The sequence below is a fragment of the Paramisgurnus dabryanus genome, chromosome 12 (genome assembly GCF_030506205.2).
Source record: "Paramisgurnus dabryanus chromosome 12, PD_genome_1.1, whole genome shotgun sequence".
NCBI classification, from domain to species: Eukaryota; Metazoa; Chordata; class Actinopteri; order Cypriniformes; family Cobitidae; genus Paramisgurnus; species Paramisgurnus dabryanus.
Genome location: NC_133348.1, coordinates 8536575 through 8550820, shown reverse-complemented (window position 1 = coordinate 8550820; position 14246 = coordinate 8536575). Strand labels below are relative to the sequence as shown.

The 14246-nt window shown below is 39.9% G+C and overlaps 2 protein-coding genes across 2 annotated transcripts; both read left to right on the top strand.

The window, feature by feature from the left end:
• On the top strand, window positions 1–999 carry LOC135738578 (trace amine-associated receptor 4-like). The gene has a single exon (XM_065256676.1). It carries the CDS (start codon window positions 1–3, stop codon window positions 997–999), a length of 999 nt encoding a protein of 332 aa, XP_065112748.1.
• A 9406-nt stretch (window positions 1000–10405) lies between these two features.
• On the top strand, window positions 10406–11425 carry LOC135737901 (trace amine-associated receptor 4-like). The gene has a single exon (XM_065255763.1). The coding sequence runs from the start codon at window positions 10406–10408 to the stop codon at window positions 11423–11425; it is 1020 nt and encodes a 339-aa protein (XP_065111835.1).
• Window positions 11426–14246: the final 2821 nt, after the last annotated feature.

Below are 14246 nucleotides of genomic sequence, written 5' to 3'. Positions count from 1 at the left end.
ATGTCTTTCAATGAGACTGAGAATATTCTCCTGTGTTATCCTTTACATGCAGACTCTTGTCCTAGAGCTCATCGTCTCACTGGAGTTAAAGTGGCAATGTACGCTTTCATTTCACTCATGATCCTCATGACAGTTTTTGGGAATCTGCTGATCATCATCTCCATCTCTCACTTCAAACAGCTTCAGTCTCCAACTCATCTGATCGTTCAGTCATTGGCTGTGTGTGACTGTCTGCTGGGTTTACTGGTGATGCCCTACAGTATGGTGCGATCTGTCGAGGGCTGCTGGTTTTTGGGAGATGTTGTTTGTAAAATTCACTCTAGCTTGAACATAACCCTCTGTGTCACTTCTTTAATACATCTTAGTTTAATATCTGTTGATAGATACTTGGCCATCTGTGACCCTCTAAAGTACAAAATGAGGATCACAAACAACACTGTGACTGTATGTATCACCTTTACATGGATCTTTTCATTTGTGTACAACTTTTCTGTTGTGTTTTCAGGGGTGAATGCTGTTGGTCTTGAAGCTTTAATATTGCAGATGTCTTGTTTTGGTGCCTGTGCTGTGTTTATTAACAAAGAATGGGGACTAATTAGTTTTATTTTGGTATTTATTATTCCAGGAACTATAATGACATCTTTGTATATCATCATATTCAATGTTGTGAAAAAACATGCAAAGGTTTTGTCAGAGAAAGTGTCTGTGGCCACCACAGGTGTTAAGAGTCAAAGCTCTGCACACAGAGAAAGAAAAGCAGCTAAAACTCTGGCTCTTGTTATGGGCGTTTTCTTTATCTGCTGGCTGCCTTTTTCTATTGCTGCTTCTGTTAATCCTTTCTTTAATTTTGTGACCCCAGATGATGTTTTTGAGGCTTTAGTTTGGTTTGCATATTTTAACTCAACTTGTAATCCTTTGATCTATGGATTTTTTTATCCTTGCTTCCAGAAGGCCTTTAAGACTCTCATGTTCACTTATATTTGTGGATTCAGTCATTAAGATATTTGAATGAATATAATTTCTGTAGATAAATAATTACCAGTGACTGTATAAATAAACAAGAGGATTTAAACAACACACTAAGCAAAAAGTTCCTGACAGTTTTAGATCTGAAATGTATATGTTTTTATTTTGTTTTTTAATGTCCGACCTCTGTAGTCTGTATGTTTTGTGATTTGAGACATTTAAACCCAAGTTGATGTTAATTCAAAAGTATTCAGAGGAAATAAAAACTGTTTAATCATACTTAAATAAAGTAATGATTCAATAATAGGGTAAGTGTGCCCTTTAAGCCCACTGTTAAGTTTGACGTCAAATTATAAAAAGAGAAAATCATATTTTATGCTGCTCATTATTTTAAGCAATCCAATGATTTGTTAGTTTCCTGATATTTTTGTTACATGCCTGTTGTCACATTTATCAATGTTCAGTTAGACTCATTCATGTGGATGCTGTCTCAGTCCTCACACAAAGACACCCAAAATGTATGTTTTTCAGGACCCTTCAGTAATAAACACATTTACAAGTTTGTCTCACTGACAATAAAGTGGGACTGCTGATATGCGTGTTTGACATGCTGTCCCGGGGCGAGGGTTCAGAGCTCGGGAAATACCCCCCAAGTTCGGAACGTTGTGTTCCCTGAACAGGGAAGGAGCCCCGGGCTAGGACACGCCCTAGCCCGGGTTATCCCTGGTTCTGAGCTGAATGTACATAGTGAGGCGAAGAGGTGGAGGTGGGTTTGCGATCATTTCGGAGAATGAGGGTAAGAAGTCTTGATTATTTATAGTGCTGAGTTTTTATGTTGATTAGTGATCGAGAGCCAGCCGTGTTCACTGACTGATCAGCTTCTCCAAAACCTTGTTTATAAACATCATTTTACGAGTTCAACTCACTGACAATAAAGTGGGACTGCTGATATGCATGTTTGGTGTGATTTCTTTGGGGTTAGGTGTCTTGCTCAAGGACACCTCGACACTTGGTCAGGTGGAGCCGGGGATTGAACCACCAACCTTCAAATTTGTAGACAACCTACTTGAACCACTCAACCACTGCCGCCCCCATGTAACATGGTCTTGTGGTCTGGGGCACCAGGATCCTGATGAGTGATTTCGATAGCTTTTTGACAACAATATTTTTTTAAACAGAGGTCTCGCAACTGTGGTGGTGGCGTGTTCTTAGGCCTACGAGGTGACACCGCACGATCCCCGCAGATTCTACATCGTGTGGGGTCGCTGGAACGCAAACCCAGTAGAAAAAAACCCATTGGTTTAATGTAAAACTGTAAACGCCGTCACGCGGTCCCCGAACGTTGCGGGGTCCCAATACGCCCGGCGTCACATCCCACTGGCAGTCCGGCCAGGGATACCGAAGGACGTGGCCGAGAACCTTTCGCGAGCTGACTTCCGAACCCTAACCCTAGAATTTTGTTCTGGGTCTGCGCGCAGAAAATTCTAGATTTTGGATATGTCGTACGGGCACTCTCCAGCAGTCAGCCCCTCGATTTCGACGAGCTTAGGGCTTCTCGCGAAGGTGCTTGCAACCAGACAGTTTCCCACGATTCGCCGCAGGTTTGTGTAACTCAAAAGTCTGCACCCCGGTTACCGGAGGTTCCGCTAGACGGACCCCCGAAGCACAGGCCGCTGTGACATTCCCTAAAGAAAAGATAAAAAAAGCAATAAAAAAGTGAAACCTGAGGCCTATGCGGATTATAATGGAAGAATTTAATGTTTTCAGACGCCGGCCAAACGTTTCTGTTCGCACCAGAACACTGAGCTTTGGATATGTCGTTGAGGGGCAGTCTGTGAGCCAAGGCCCCAAATTTGGGGCACCAAGGCCCTTTCGGGGCCCTTCGGTGATGCTGCGAAACTCCTTTTTTTTCGTGTATTTAGTATGGGATGCGAAATTTTGTCACCAGAGACCAAGTTTTCTAGGCATTTCGGGGCAGAGCTACGGGCATGGGTGGTGGCGTTTTGAAGGGGGCAAATAGAGCTTTCAAACGCCACCAACCGCAAGTCTCTACGACGTTCCTTGACCGAGATGGTGTTTTCCACTTTTGAAAATTTGCGAAAAAGTCCTGTATTTAGATATCATGGGCATTTGAAAATGTTATTTAAAAAATGGTATCTCCGGAAGGGGAGGAGTCATAGAGACTTGGGGGTGGGGGCGTTTTGAAGGGGCGACGAGACCTTTCAAATGACAACCCCCCCCCCAAGTCTTTACGACATTTGTTGGCCGAAATGGGTATTTTTTGTTCAAAAACCGCTCTTTTAGACTTTTTTCACAATTTCTTTAGTGTGTGAAAATGCTAATATTCAGGGCTCTCATTCTCGGCTGAGGAACATCGGAGAGACTTGCCTGTGGGTTTGTTGAAAAGCCCCACACCAGACCTTTCCAATGAGTCTGGTGGCGGAGCTACGTGCATTTGAATATATAAGCTCATTTTTCATATCTCTGGAAGGGGAGGTCCTAGAAACACTAGGGTGTGGGCGTTTTGAAGGGGGCAGAGAGAGAGCTTTCCAACAACACCGCCCGCAAGTCTCTATGACATTTCTTCATCAAGATATTGTTTTTCCTTTTTGAAAATTTATGAAAAAGGCTTGTATTCAGAGCTCGTTTTCTCGGCCGAGGAAGGTCGGAGAGAGTTGTGGGTTTGTTACAAAGCCCTGTATGAGACCTTTCCAACAAGCCCAACTTCGAGGGGGTGGCACTTTCGGGGGCGTAGCTACGGGCATTTGAATATGGGTGAAAAAGTCTTGGACTTTTTTTTTTGTATTTGAAAACTGTTTGAAAAACCGTTCCCAGATTAACTTTAGACCGCTCACGCGTGAAGAGGGCGTCGGGCCATGCGCGGGAATGCGCATCTCGGAGCGGAGATACGGCCGTACACTTGCCCATTATTCCCATTAAAAATAAAATGTGGGTTTGTGTACGTGTCGTACGTGCGCGAAAGTGACCTTGTCGCGATCCGGGCATCAACTGTGTTGAGGTAATGCGGTCGAAATCACTGAGGGTCTATAGGAAAAAATGTACACGAACCCATTATTCGTCCAATGGCAAAGTTTGCATGCACGTATCAGTCCTCTATCTCGGCACAGGAATGAGCTAGGCAGCCGGGACCTGCACACCGGTCTTAATCTTGGTGCACTCTATGTGCGGTTCGAATTTGGTGAAGATCGGGCGAGGTCCAAAATTTGGTCAAAAAAACACATCACATGCCCATTATTCCCATTCAATGCATCAGCTGTTTTGCTGTAATGCAGTCAGGGATGACTTCCATTCAACTAATGGGCTAATGGACACATAATGGGTCCATGTACATTGGGGGGTCCCCTGGGTGTTTCCATACAACTAATGGGCTGATGGACAAATACATTGGGAGGGGTTGTGTACATTGGGAGGGGTCGGGGGGAGAGCCCCACACAACTAACCGGGGGTTTGGCTGGACCTATGACACCCATAATTGCCAATTTGACAAATAACAGGTCCGTGGACGGGGGGGTACAGTCGACCCCTTGAGTCAAAGTGGTGTATCACACCAAAAACCCAAAATCTTCAACGCCCCTTTGCTTGGCTCGTGGGGGGGCCAGGGGGGCGGATCGACTATTCACCGTCTCCAGGTGGGGTGGGGACACGCCCTGCACCACCCGTTGGGTCGCAAAAAATGTGGGGGGCGCGCAACGTACACGAACCCGCATCCACGGTCAATATCCTGAACTGGCAAGTGTACGCCTTTGGGGGTCGGTTCCCTTTTGTCAAAAGCTTGGATAATTTGACATTGAAATGAAAGTTGGGGCGAGGGATTGTACGCCTTTTGTGTTGGCTGTAGCGAATGGAGGGGTTACGGAATAGTGTTGGTTAAAACAACCAATCATCATTTTGATAATGATAAGTTATTAATTACTAATTACAATTATTAATGTTGATATTTTCTCCACCACCCTGTTAAGGGAAATTATTTTTTATCACTATTCCAATTCGGGGAATTGTTGATTTAGCTCATATGCAAATACAAACAATTAATCGTCATTAACTATATATATATTTTGTAGGATTTAGCAGAATGAATTAATCAACAATTAATTGATTAATTAGACCAGCGAATATATCCTTAATTGAACATCAATTCTGAGAAATGTTGAGCGTGAGGTAGCATTGATCGAAAGTTAAAGTGACTTTGAATTTAATCAGAACTCAGAGGCATCCATGGATAAACATGCATTTTTATTTGACTATTCTACTGGGTTATATGAGACATAGACAATGGACAAACATTTAACATCTAACATTTACATTTAAAAGTGAGGTAGAAAGAGAGTTAGTAAGAGAGAGAGAGAGAGAGAGAGAGAGAGAGAGAGAGAGAGAGAGAGTTGAATAAACCAACATTCATCTTTCTTAACCGACTTAATTCTATAGTCTATACGCAGCTATATTCTAAGATATAGAATAATTCTCAGATAGTTGCATGTCTGTGCAGTTGAAGGCATTTGAAAGTCTTAGGGTTAGATGGAAGAAGATGGCTTTGCAGGTTCTTGAAGAATCTCAAGACAGAGTCCAGTTGCAGCATTTTCATGCTGGAAGAACAGACCAGGTGGTCGGTGTGCGAACTGAGTGTCCAGTCCATATAATGAGTTGTTCCGAAAGGTTTAGATGTGAATTGATGGTTTTCTGATTGTTGAAAATCTTGTAGAAGAGATGAGGCAATGATGAAAGAAATACCCCACAGATAAAGTTTCTTGCCAATATTTATCCTTTGAGAAGGACATGCCTATCCAAGTTTGAATCGACCAATCAGAGCTGAGCAGGGGATAGTTGTTTGTCGCCCTTAACTGTAACGTTGCATCTTTTATTGCCTGCAGATTCCTTTGCAAAATATAAGTCCAGATCACTGAATAAATAGAATTAATTGTTTTACCCTCATACCAGATTTATCAATGAAGAGGAAATTGAAAGGTGATCAGTTTGATACCAAATTTGAATGGTGGAAACAAGCATTAAGTTGTGATTCATCCCGATGTATAAATAACAAACTAAACAATCTCTATTTGTCAGAGGTAATCTAGACTTAGTCATAGAAACACAATTGTACATGAGAATACAATTTATAAAAAAAAACAGTTTATAAAAGAGGGAACCAGCATACATCCACATGCATAAATGTATTTACAGACAAAATCTAAAAGAGTTTGTCATATGGTCTCAAAAGCATTCTTTGCAGGGCTATTCACACTTCCTTATCAGCTCTCTGTTGAGCTTTAAAAGGTGCCATAAAATGTCCCACTGAGACGGTTGGGGTTGACTATAGCCTCTTTGATGTAGAAATCCAGAAACTAGCCAGGGCATAACACATAATATCATATTTACTTAACTATTCTGCAATCTAAGTATTAGATATGATCCGGTTCTGGCAATTTAGCCAGATGCTACATAAGCCGTGGCTCTGTTAATCCAATGAACCAACTTCACTTCTCCATTACCATGCCCCCCCTCCCTGACCATATCCACCCTCGAGTCATGAGTCATGAGGGTACATTTGCCCATTATTTGTGCAGAATGTCTCCCCCGACCCCTCCCCCATGACACGGACACATTATTTATACATTTGCCCATTATGTGTACGGAACGTCCACTACAACCCCCCCTGACCCCCCCACGACACAGACCCATTATTTGTACATTTGCCCACTATGTGTATGGAACACCCCCCCCGACCGCCCCAAAACCACAGACCCGTTATTTGTACATTTGTCCACAATTTTTGGGGGAAATCTTCCAAAACCCTGACAGATGTCACGGGCCCGGCTTTCGTCTATTCGCGTGCTCTGTAGTGCAGAGTTTGTTACGAAAATACCATCCCTGTCCATTTTGTACCCTGCCTTTACCAAACCCCCTACCCCCTCCTCGCCCACCGGCTGTACCGGCTGTCATCCTTTTCGAGATCCGGCACTTCACAGGGTCGCCGAGAAGAGTGTACAGCAACCTGGTACGAAAAATAACATTGGTTTAATTGAGAAGTGTCAGTGTGTCGTGCGGCCCCCAAAAGGCGTGCGGCCCCCTAGGTGTTTTGCGATCGCACTGTAAGGCGCCGAACATGCGGATTTCAGAGATGTTGTCCGGGGGCCCTCCGCCAGACCACCCATCGAGTTTGGCGCACTTAGGCCTTTTCCCGGCTTCGCGGGGGCCCTGACAGTTTCCCACTAAACCCGTGGGTTCGCTCACTTGGTCAGATTGGGTCAAAATTCGGCACACGCGCACTTAGGGTTCCCGCCAGATGGGCCCCCGAAGCACAGACCCCTGGGACATTCAGAAAAAAAGTTGGCGAAACGGTGCTCGAATGGCAAACAATATAATCTAGGGGTCTTGGGCATCAAGAAGATCATGATAAGTGATTTTCAGAGCTTTTCGACAACTATGGTTTATTTTGAAGCCACGTTCTCCCAGTTCGGATACGTCGGTCGGGGGCCCCTAGAGGGCCACTGTGTGCGATCGTGAGCCCGCGGATCTTTTCGAAGGAAATCTCATTTCTCCATTTTTTCAATAGGTGAGATAGCGAGTTTGTGCCGGGCACTTCGAAAGCCGTAAAAAGTCTCGCGACCACGGCGACCGCGTGATAGTAGGCCCCTCAGGCTATGCTGCACGTACGCAAACCCAGTACGGAAAAATACATTGGTTTAATGGAAAATTGTCATGACCGCCACACGGTCCCCCAATGTTGCGGGGCCCCGATACGCACGGTGTAACATCCCACTGGGAGCCCGGCTAGGGATACCGAAGGACGCGGTCGAGAACCTTTAGCGAGCTGAGTTACAAACCCTTAACATAGGATTTTGTGCCGGGCCTGTGTGCACTCTCCGGCAGCCCACAGCTGATCTCAGGGTTAAACCATAGCCTTACTAAAAGAGAGATTGACAAAAATTAAGCATTTGAACTACAAACAAAAAAAAACATTATATTTTATTATTCATTTTAAATCTATTTACAAATAAGTAAATCATAAATTATTTTGAAAAGTAGATAATTTTGATAAATTAAATCCTTAAATCCTTTGAAATGGTACAGTGCCACAAATTTCATGTGAACAAAACATATTCAAACTATAGCCAACACAAGCTAACCTTGAACGAAAAAAATAATATGGGCACAATTAAAATTACTATGATGCTTAGTCCAGAGGTTCTCAAACTGATGGTTCCGGGGGGGGGGGGCCCAGTTTTATGACATGTTTATGCACAGTGTGCAGCGCTCTCTTAAGGCTTTCATTGATAAAACTAAAGAGGCTGATCTCTGCGTCTTTCATTAGTTTCATTTTTCTAGCGTGTGGAAGTTGCCTGACATTATTTAATTTATTGCGCTGAAATATCAAAGAAAGCTCTTACATTTACATGTGCAAAACCATTTGCAGCATGTTCACTTACAACACAAGCAGCAGACTCTGACATAATATTAGTTTGGGTCAATTTAACCCGTCATTTATATTGGGGCGGCTTTTGCGGCGGGAATTATGTTTTATTAACGTAGTTCGGGAGGAACACGTCAAATAAACTACTCAAGTGCCTCCAGCTGTCTACAATCAGTAATCAACATAGCTACCCAATCAGCATGAAGGCAAATATATAATTACAGTCAAACTCACCTAAGTATTCTCTACAGTCTTCAGAATCCCTCCACCACCCCATCTCCTCTCACTCACCAAGTGACTCCCTAAATCTGGTGGGGATACTCTGTGTTCGGGCCCATTTCCGAGCCCATGTTAGTCTTTTGACTCCATACACAAAATAAGAGATAAATCTTGCATTTTATCAAACTTTATTATTAATAAACCATGTCAATCAGTGCTTTAAGTGGCCCAAAAGAGGTGCCGGTACTCTTATGTTTTTTTTTTTTTGCTGACTCGACTCCTATATTGAAGGGGTTTTATATTCAGCAGTCAACAGACGACCTTGTAAAAAATAATAAATCCTTTTATAAGTTTGTGGATTTGCTTGAGCTAGAAATATCTACTGAACATAAATAAAATGTGCAAAAGGTAGATATGTGAGTAAAATTTTCAGCATGGTTAAAGATAGAAAGAGCTTGAAAAAAACTTTAAAATGACACCAAGACCATGTCCATGGGTTCAAGAATAACAAAATACTGGCCATTTGAAACTAGAAAGTCATCCCTTTATTTTGTCCCATTGTTTTCCATTTTGCGGGTGTTAAAACTCCCGTGGTCGTTGTCGTTCAAATTAATTGAAATTTCGTTCAGTTGTAGTTTAGCAATTAGACTAAATGTCTATTACAATTTCAAGAATGTTTTTACTCTGCACATTGCCTGAGGAAATCCGAAGGTGCTTGAACCAAACTGACAGCCTTGACACAGCAGAGATTTTCACGTACCTACAAAAGGGTATTGGATAAAGCTTGCGTCTGACCTGTAGCTGTCATTCTGGCTTGGTGGGATGTCAGCCAGTGAGTCCTCTGATTCTGACCTTGTTCTTTTACTACTCAGAGTCTAAAACAAGGAGGGCATATTAAGTGTTCATTGTATTTGCATTTTAACTCAGCAGCTATGGTTGCGCGTTTCACACACAAACACACACCTCTCCAGTCCAGACCACACTAACTGACAGTCAGCGGAAAAAGCGGTGCATGCGCTTTTAACTTGTAAACGCAAGGGTGTATGGGTTATGTAATCTCTGCTCTGGATGGGACGCATTAGGAAGCGTACATTGTGAAGGGCACTCTGAAAAGCGGCAGCGCAGCCAAAGGATTAAATTAAACCTCTGATTTTTAAACAGATGTGCAAATGAGCGTTCCGGTACGCTAAGAGCACATTCTGGGTGCACGGAGAGGTGGTGGTACGCTCAAGAGCTTTAGAGGTGGCGGTACTGAGTACTGGCGCGTTCTGGCCCACTTAAAGCACTGATGTCAATATTAGATTTTAGTTAAATAATAGACATTTTCCTTAAATCTTTTGTTTTCATTAAAAACATTCATATATTACCCCACATTATTAAAATTAATCTTATTAACACATAGCAGTTTTTTTCAGGAGGAGCCAGAAAAATATAAGACTTTCACAAACCCCATTTTGAAGAATACAAAATATTGTCTGTTATCACTATCAGATCAAGTCACAGAAAATATCAGATAACATCAAATTATTCTAATCTCATGAGTCACAATGTTTGTGTAGTTACGTATACAGCTGGGGAGGGGTTGAGACCTGACCTGATCTGTATAAATGAACACATCTGAACCATATCAAGTTTATTTGGGGAGTTAGATTGAATGGGCATGTACTGTATTTATGTTCATGTTTCTTTAGAGTTGTAATTTCTAAAATGATTTTGTTTAAACTTTGGGTGATAATTGTCTACCTGTTAACAATTACAAAGGAAGTCCTGTCAGATGTTCAGGCAAACACGATGTCTTTCAATGAGACTGAGAATATTCTCCTGTGTTATCCTTTACATCCAGACTCTTGTCCTAGAGTTCATCGTCTCACTGTTGTTAAAGTGGCAATGTACGCTTTCATTTCACTCATGATCCTCATGACAGTTTTTGGGAATCTGCTGATCATCATCTCCATCTCTCACTTCAAACAGCTTCAGTCTCCAACTCATCTAATCGTTCAGTCATTGGCTGTGTGTGACTGTCTGCTGGGTTTACTGGTGATGCCCTACAGTATGGTGCGATCTGTCGAGGGCTGCTGGTTTTTGGGAGATGTTATTTGTAAAATTCACTCTAGCTTGATCGTAACCCTCTGTTTCTCTTCTTTAATACATCTTAGTTTAATATCTATTGATAGATACTGGGCCATCTGTGACCCTCTGAAGTACAAAATGAGGATCACAAACAACACTGTGACTGTATGTATCACCTTTACATGGATCTTTTCATTTGTGTACTGCTTTTCTGTTGTGTTTTCAGGGGTGAATGCTTTTGGTTTAGAAGCTTTTTTATTACAGATGTCTTGTTTTGGTGGCTGTGTTCTGTTTTTTAACAAAGAATGGGGACTAACTTGTATAATATTGGCATTTATTATTCCAGGAACTATAATGAGCTCTCTGTATATCATCATATTCAGTGTTGTGAAAAAACACGCAAAGGTTTTGTCAGAGAAAGTGTCTGTGACCACCACAGGTGTTAAGAGTCAAAGCTCTGCACACAGAGAAAGAAAAGCAGCTAAAACTCTGGCTCTTGTTATGGGGGTTTTCTTTATCTGCTGGCTGCCTTTTTCTATTGCTGCTGCTGTTAATCCTTTCCTTAATTATGTGATCCCAGCTGATGTTTTTGATGTTTTAGTTTGGTTTGCATATTTTAACTCTGCTTGTAATCCTTTGATCTATGGATTTTTCTATCCTCGCTTTCAGAAGGCCTTTAAGACTCTCATATTCACTTATATCTGTGGATTCAATCATTCACATACTCTGACATTTGAATGAAAACGGTTTCTGTAGATAAATAATAACCAATGACTGAATAAATAAACAAGAGAATTTAAACAACACATTGAGTAAAAAGTGCCGGACAGTTTTAGATCAGAGATGTATATTACAAATTTTTTTAACTTGTCTTTTAATGTCCGACCTCTATAGTCTGTATGTTTTGTGATTTGAGACATTTAAACCCAAGTTGATGTTTAATACAAAAGTATTCAGAGGAACTGACAACTGTTTGATCATATGAATAAAGTCATGATTCAATAATAGGGTAAATGTGCCCTTTAAGCCCACTATTCACTTTGACGTCAAATTATAAAAAGAGAAAAACACATTTATTTCATATATGCATTAATATTAAGTCAAATAAGAAATAAATGTATTGTTTTTTGTGTGTGTATGAACATACAGTTCCTATATAATTTTATACCATTTTGCATTAAATTAAAAGATGAGCTTTAAAAGCTAGCGCACAAAGCTGATCTAAGGGTTAATAGCCTTACTAAAAGAGAGATTGACAAAAATGAAGCTTTTTAACTACAAACAAAGAAAAATATTTTGTTATTTACTTTACATTCATTTACAAATAAGTAAATCATTTAATTTATTTGGAAAAAGCAGATTATTTTCATAAATTAACTCATTTTACACATGGTCTGAAATGGTACAGTGCCACAAAACATATTCAAACTATAGCCAACACAAGCTAACCTTGAATGAAAAAAATAACATGGGCACAATTAAAATTACTATGATGCTCAGTCCAGAGGTTCTCAAAATGATGGTACCAGAATTATAAACTTTGATAATTCCCTGAATGAAAGTGTTTAATGTTAACAAAACATTTTTTGTGTGCTTTCACATTACCAGCATTTTACCTTACTTCATTTAGGGGTGTGCAGCCGAGTCAGTATTTGTATCTGTATATGTAACAATCTCAAAATTTTTGAATCTGTATTTGTATTCGGATGGAACCGGAAGTGGGTGAGTCTTAAACCAGAAGTTTGTCAAATTACATGAAAATAACATTTTAAAAGCATTTTTGCTTTATATTATAATTTAAATGACAGTAAATATGTATAAAAATCTATTCTATTTAAAAAAAAATACAAAATGTTACTCAAAAAGAAAAATAACTTGATTCGGCTTAATACACATGGAAAAAAACTTCTTATTTTCAAAGCCCCATGCAGCTTGTGCCTATGTGGTATGTATCATTATATTACAGCGTTAAAATAACAAATTTGAGAGCGCTGACAATGTACATCACCTTTAAGCTTTAAATGTGTCTGTCAGCACAGTTCCATATGTGACCCATGCTGTCTAAATGAATGGGAGGTTTTTATAAAAATAAGTAGCCCTTATTAATCCCTTGTCTGGCGATCCCAATACTCCAGTAATTAAATTATCTAAAATGATCAGTATTTGTAAGTTTTCTGAGAGGTGCATCATCCTAAATAATTAACCAAATACTACAAAGATGCATGTGCGTCTGACATTTTGGTTTCGGTTTAAAACATGCAGTAATTTGAAAAAATGTAGGACTTGCTTGATGTTTAAAGAGTTATTAAGATGAGAGATAACGTTCGGGAACTGGTTTGTTTTAAAAAGTTATTAAGATCGACAAGACTTGCGCTGACTGACAGATCCGAAAGTGAGGCGCACCAATATAGACAACACATATGTAGAATAGTTCAAAAGCATCTGTTTTGACAAGAATTCACGACAAGTTTACAAACAAACTTGCTGAGCTCATTATTATGTATGTCCATACGGAGTTTGCACGAACATAACAAAATATTTTGAAAAACTCTCTTTAATCTTCATCTTAATAAATAAATCATTAGATATTCGTAAAAAAATTAAAATAACTGTATGCTCTATTATTTAAAAATCAGTTTTGACCATTAGTTCAAAACAAGTAACATGATTTTAAACAATGAGGTTTTTTATGCAATATGTGCAATTGCAATTTATGTCATAGTAATCGTCTGTTTAAATTTTGCTTTTATAATGTTATATTTTCATATTTTTTTATTTACGTATTTATTTGATATTCACCATTGACAATAAAGCTTGCTTCAACTTGAAGTAATGAAAGATCGTCTGTTACCGGAGTCTGTATATTAATGAATTTTTTATTATCAGAGTGCAACATTTGATCAAGCTTTCCTGGTGTTGTGTAATTAAATAAAGCGAAATAAAATGAAACGGGTATTTTTTTACAGCTGGGTTAAAAGAAGTTTGATATTAGCAGCATTTTTAAGATTTTTAAGTTAATTCCAAAAAGCTTGGATTTCTAAAAAAGAGATACTGTACGAAGAAAATGTAATTTATGTAATTACACACATTATTCGTGCTTTAAGGGGTTTATAAATTAGGGCTGTTCCAGAAAAACTTGATTGTGTCTGGGCAAATATTTTTTCTGTTATTCGGATGAATTCGTTATTCATTTTGAAGCCATTATCTGTGCCCTTACGAATAACGTTTTCGGCTTCAGGCACATAACCTTATTATTTCCTTAGATAGGCCTAGTACCAATATATATTAGATGTTTGCTTATGTGTATCTGTCACAGTTTCGCTTTAGTTTCTGGTGTTTCCCTGTTCATTTAGTTTATCATGTTTATTAGTTGATTATCTTCTTAATTAGCACCTTCTCTGTTTACTTGGTTATTCGTTGTTTCACACCTGTGTCCTGTTTAGTTCCCTCAATAGTTTTGCGTATTTATACCCCTGTCTCACATTATGGGTACTGTACCAGAGTACCCTTAACCCCAGAGTACGGTTCGTTTGGCTAGTGTGATCCCATTCATACTGGGATG

What these genes read in the sequence shown, in the direction of transcription:
- LOC135738578 (XM_065256676.1), top strand. Translation starts at nt 1, where the DNA reads ATGTCTTTCAATGAGACTGAGAATATTCTCCTGTGTTATCCTTTACAT.
- LOC135737901 (XM_065255763.1), top strand. Translation starts at nt 10,406, where the DNA reads ATGTCTTTCAATGAGACTGAGAATATTCTCCTGTGTTATCCTTTACAT.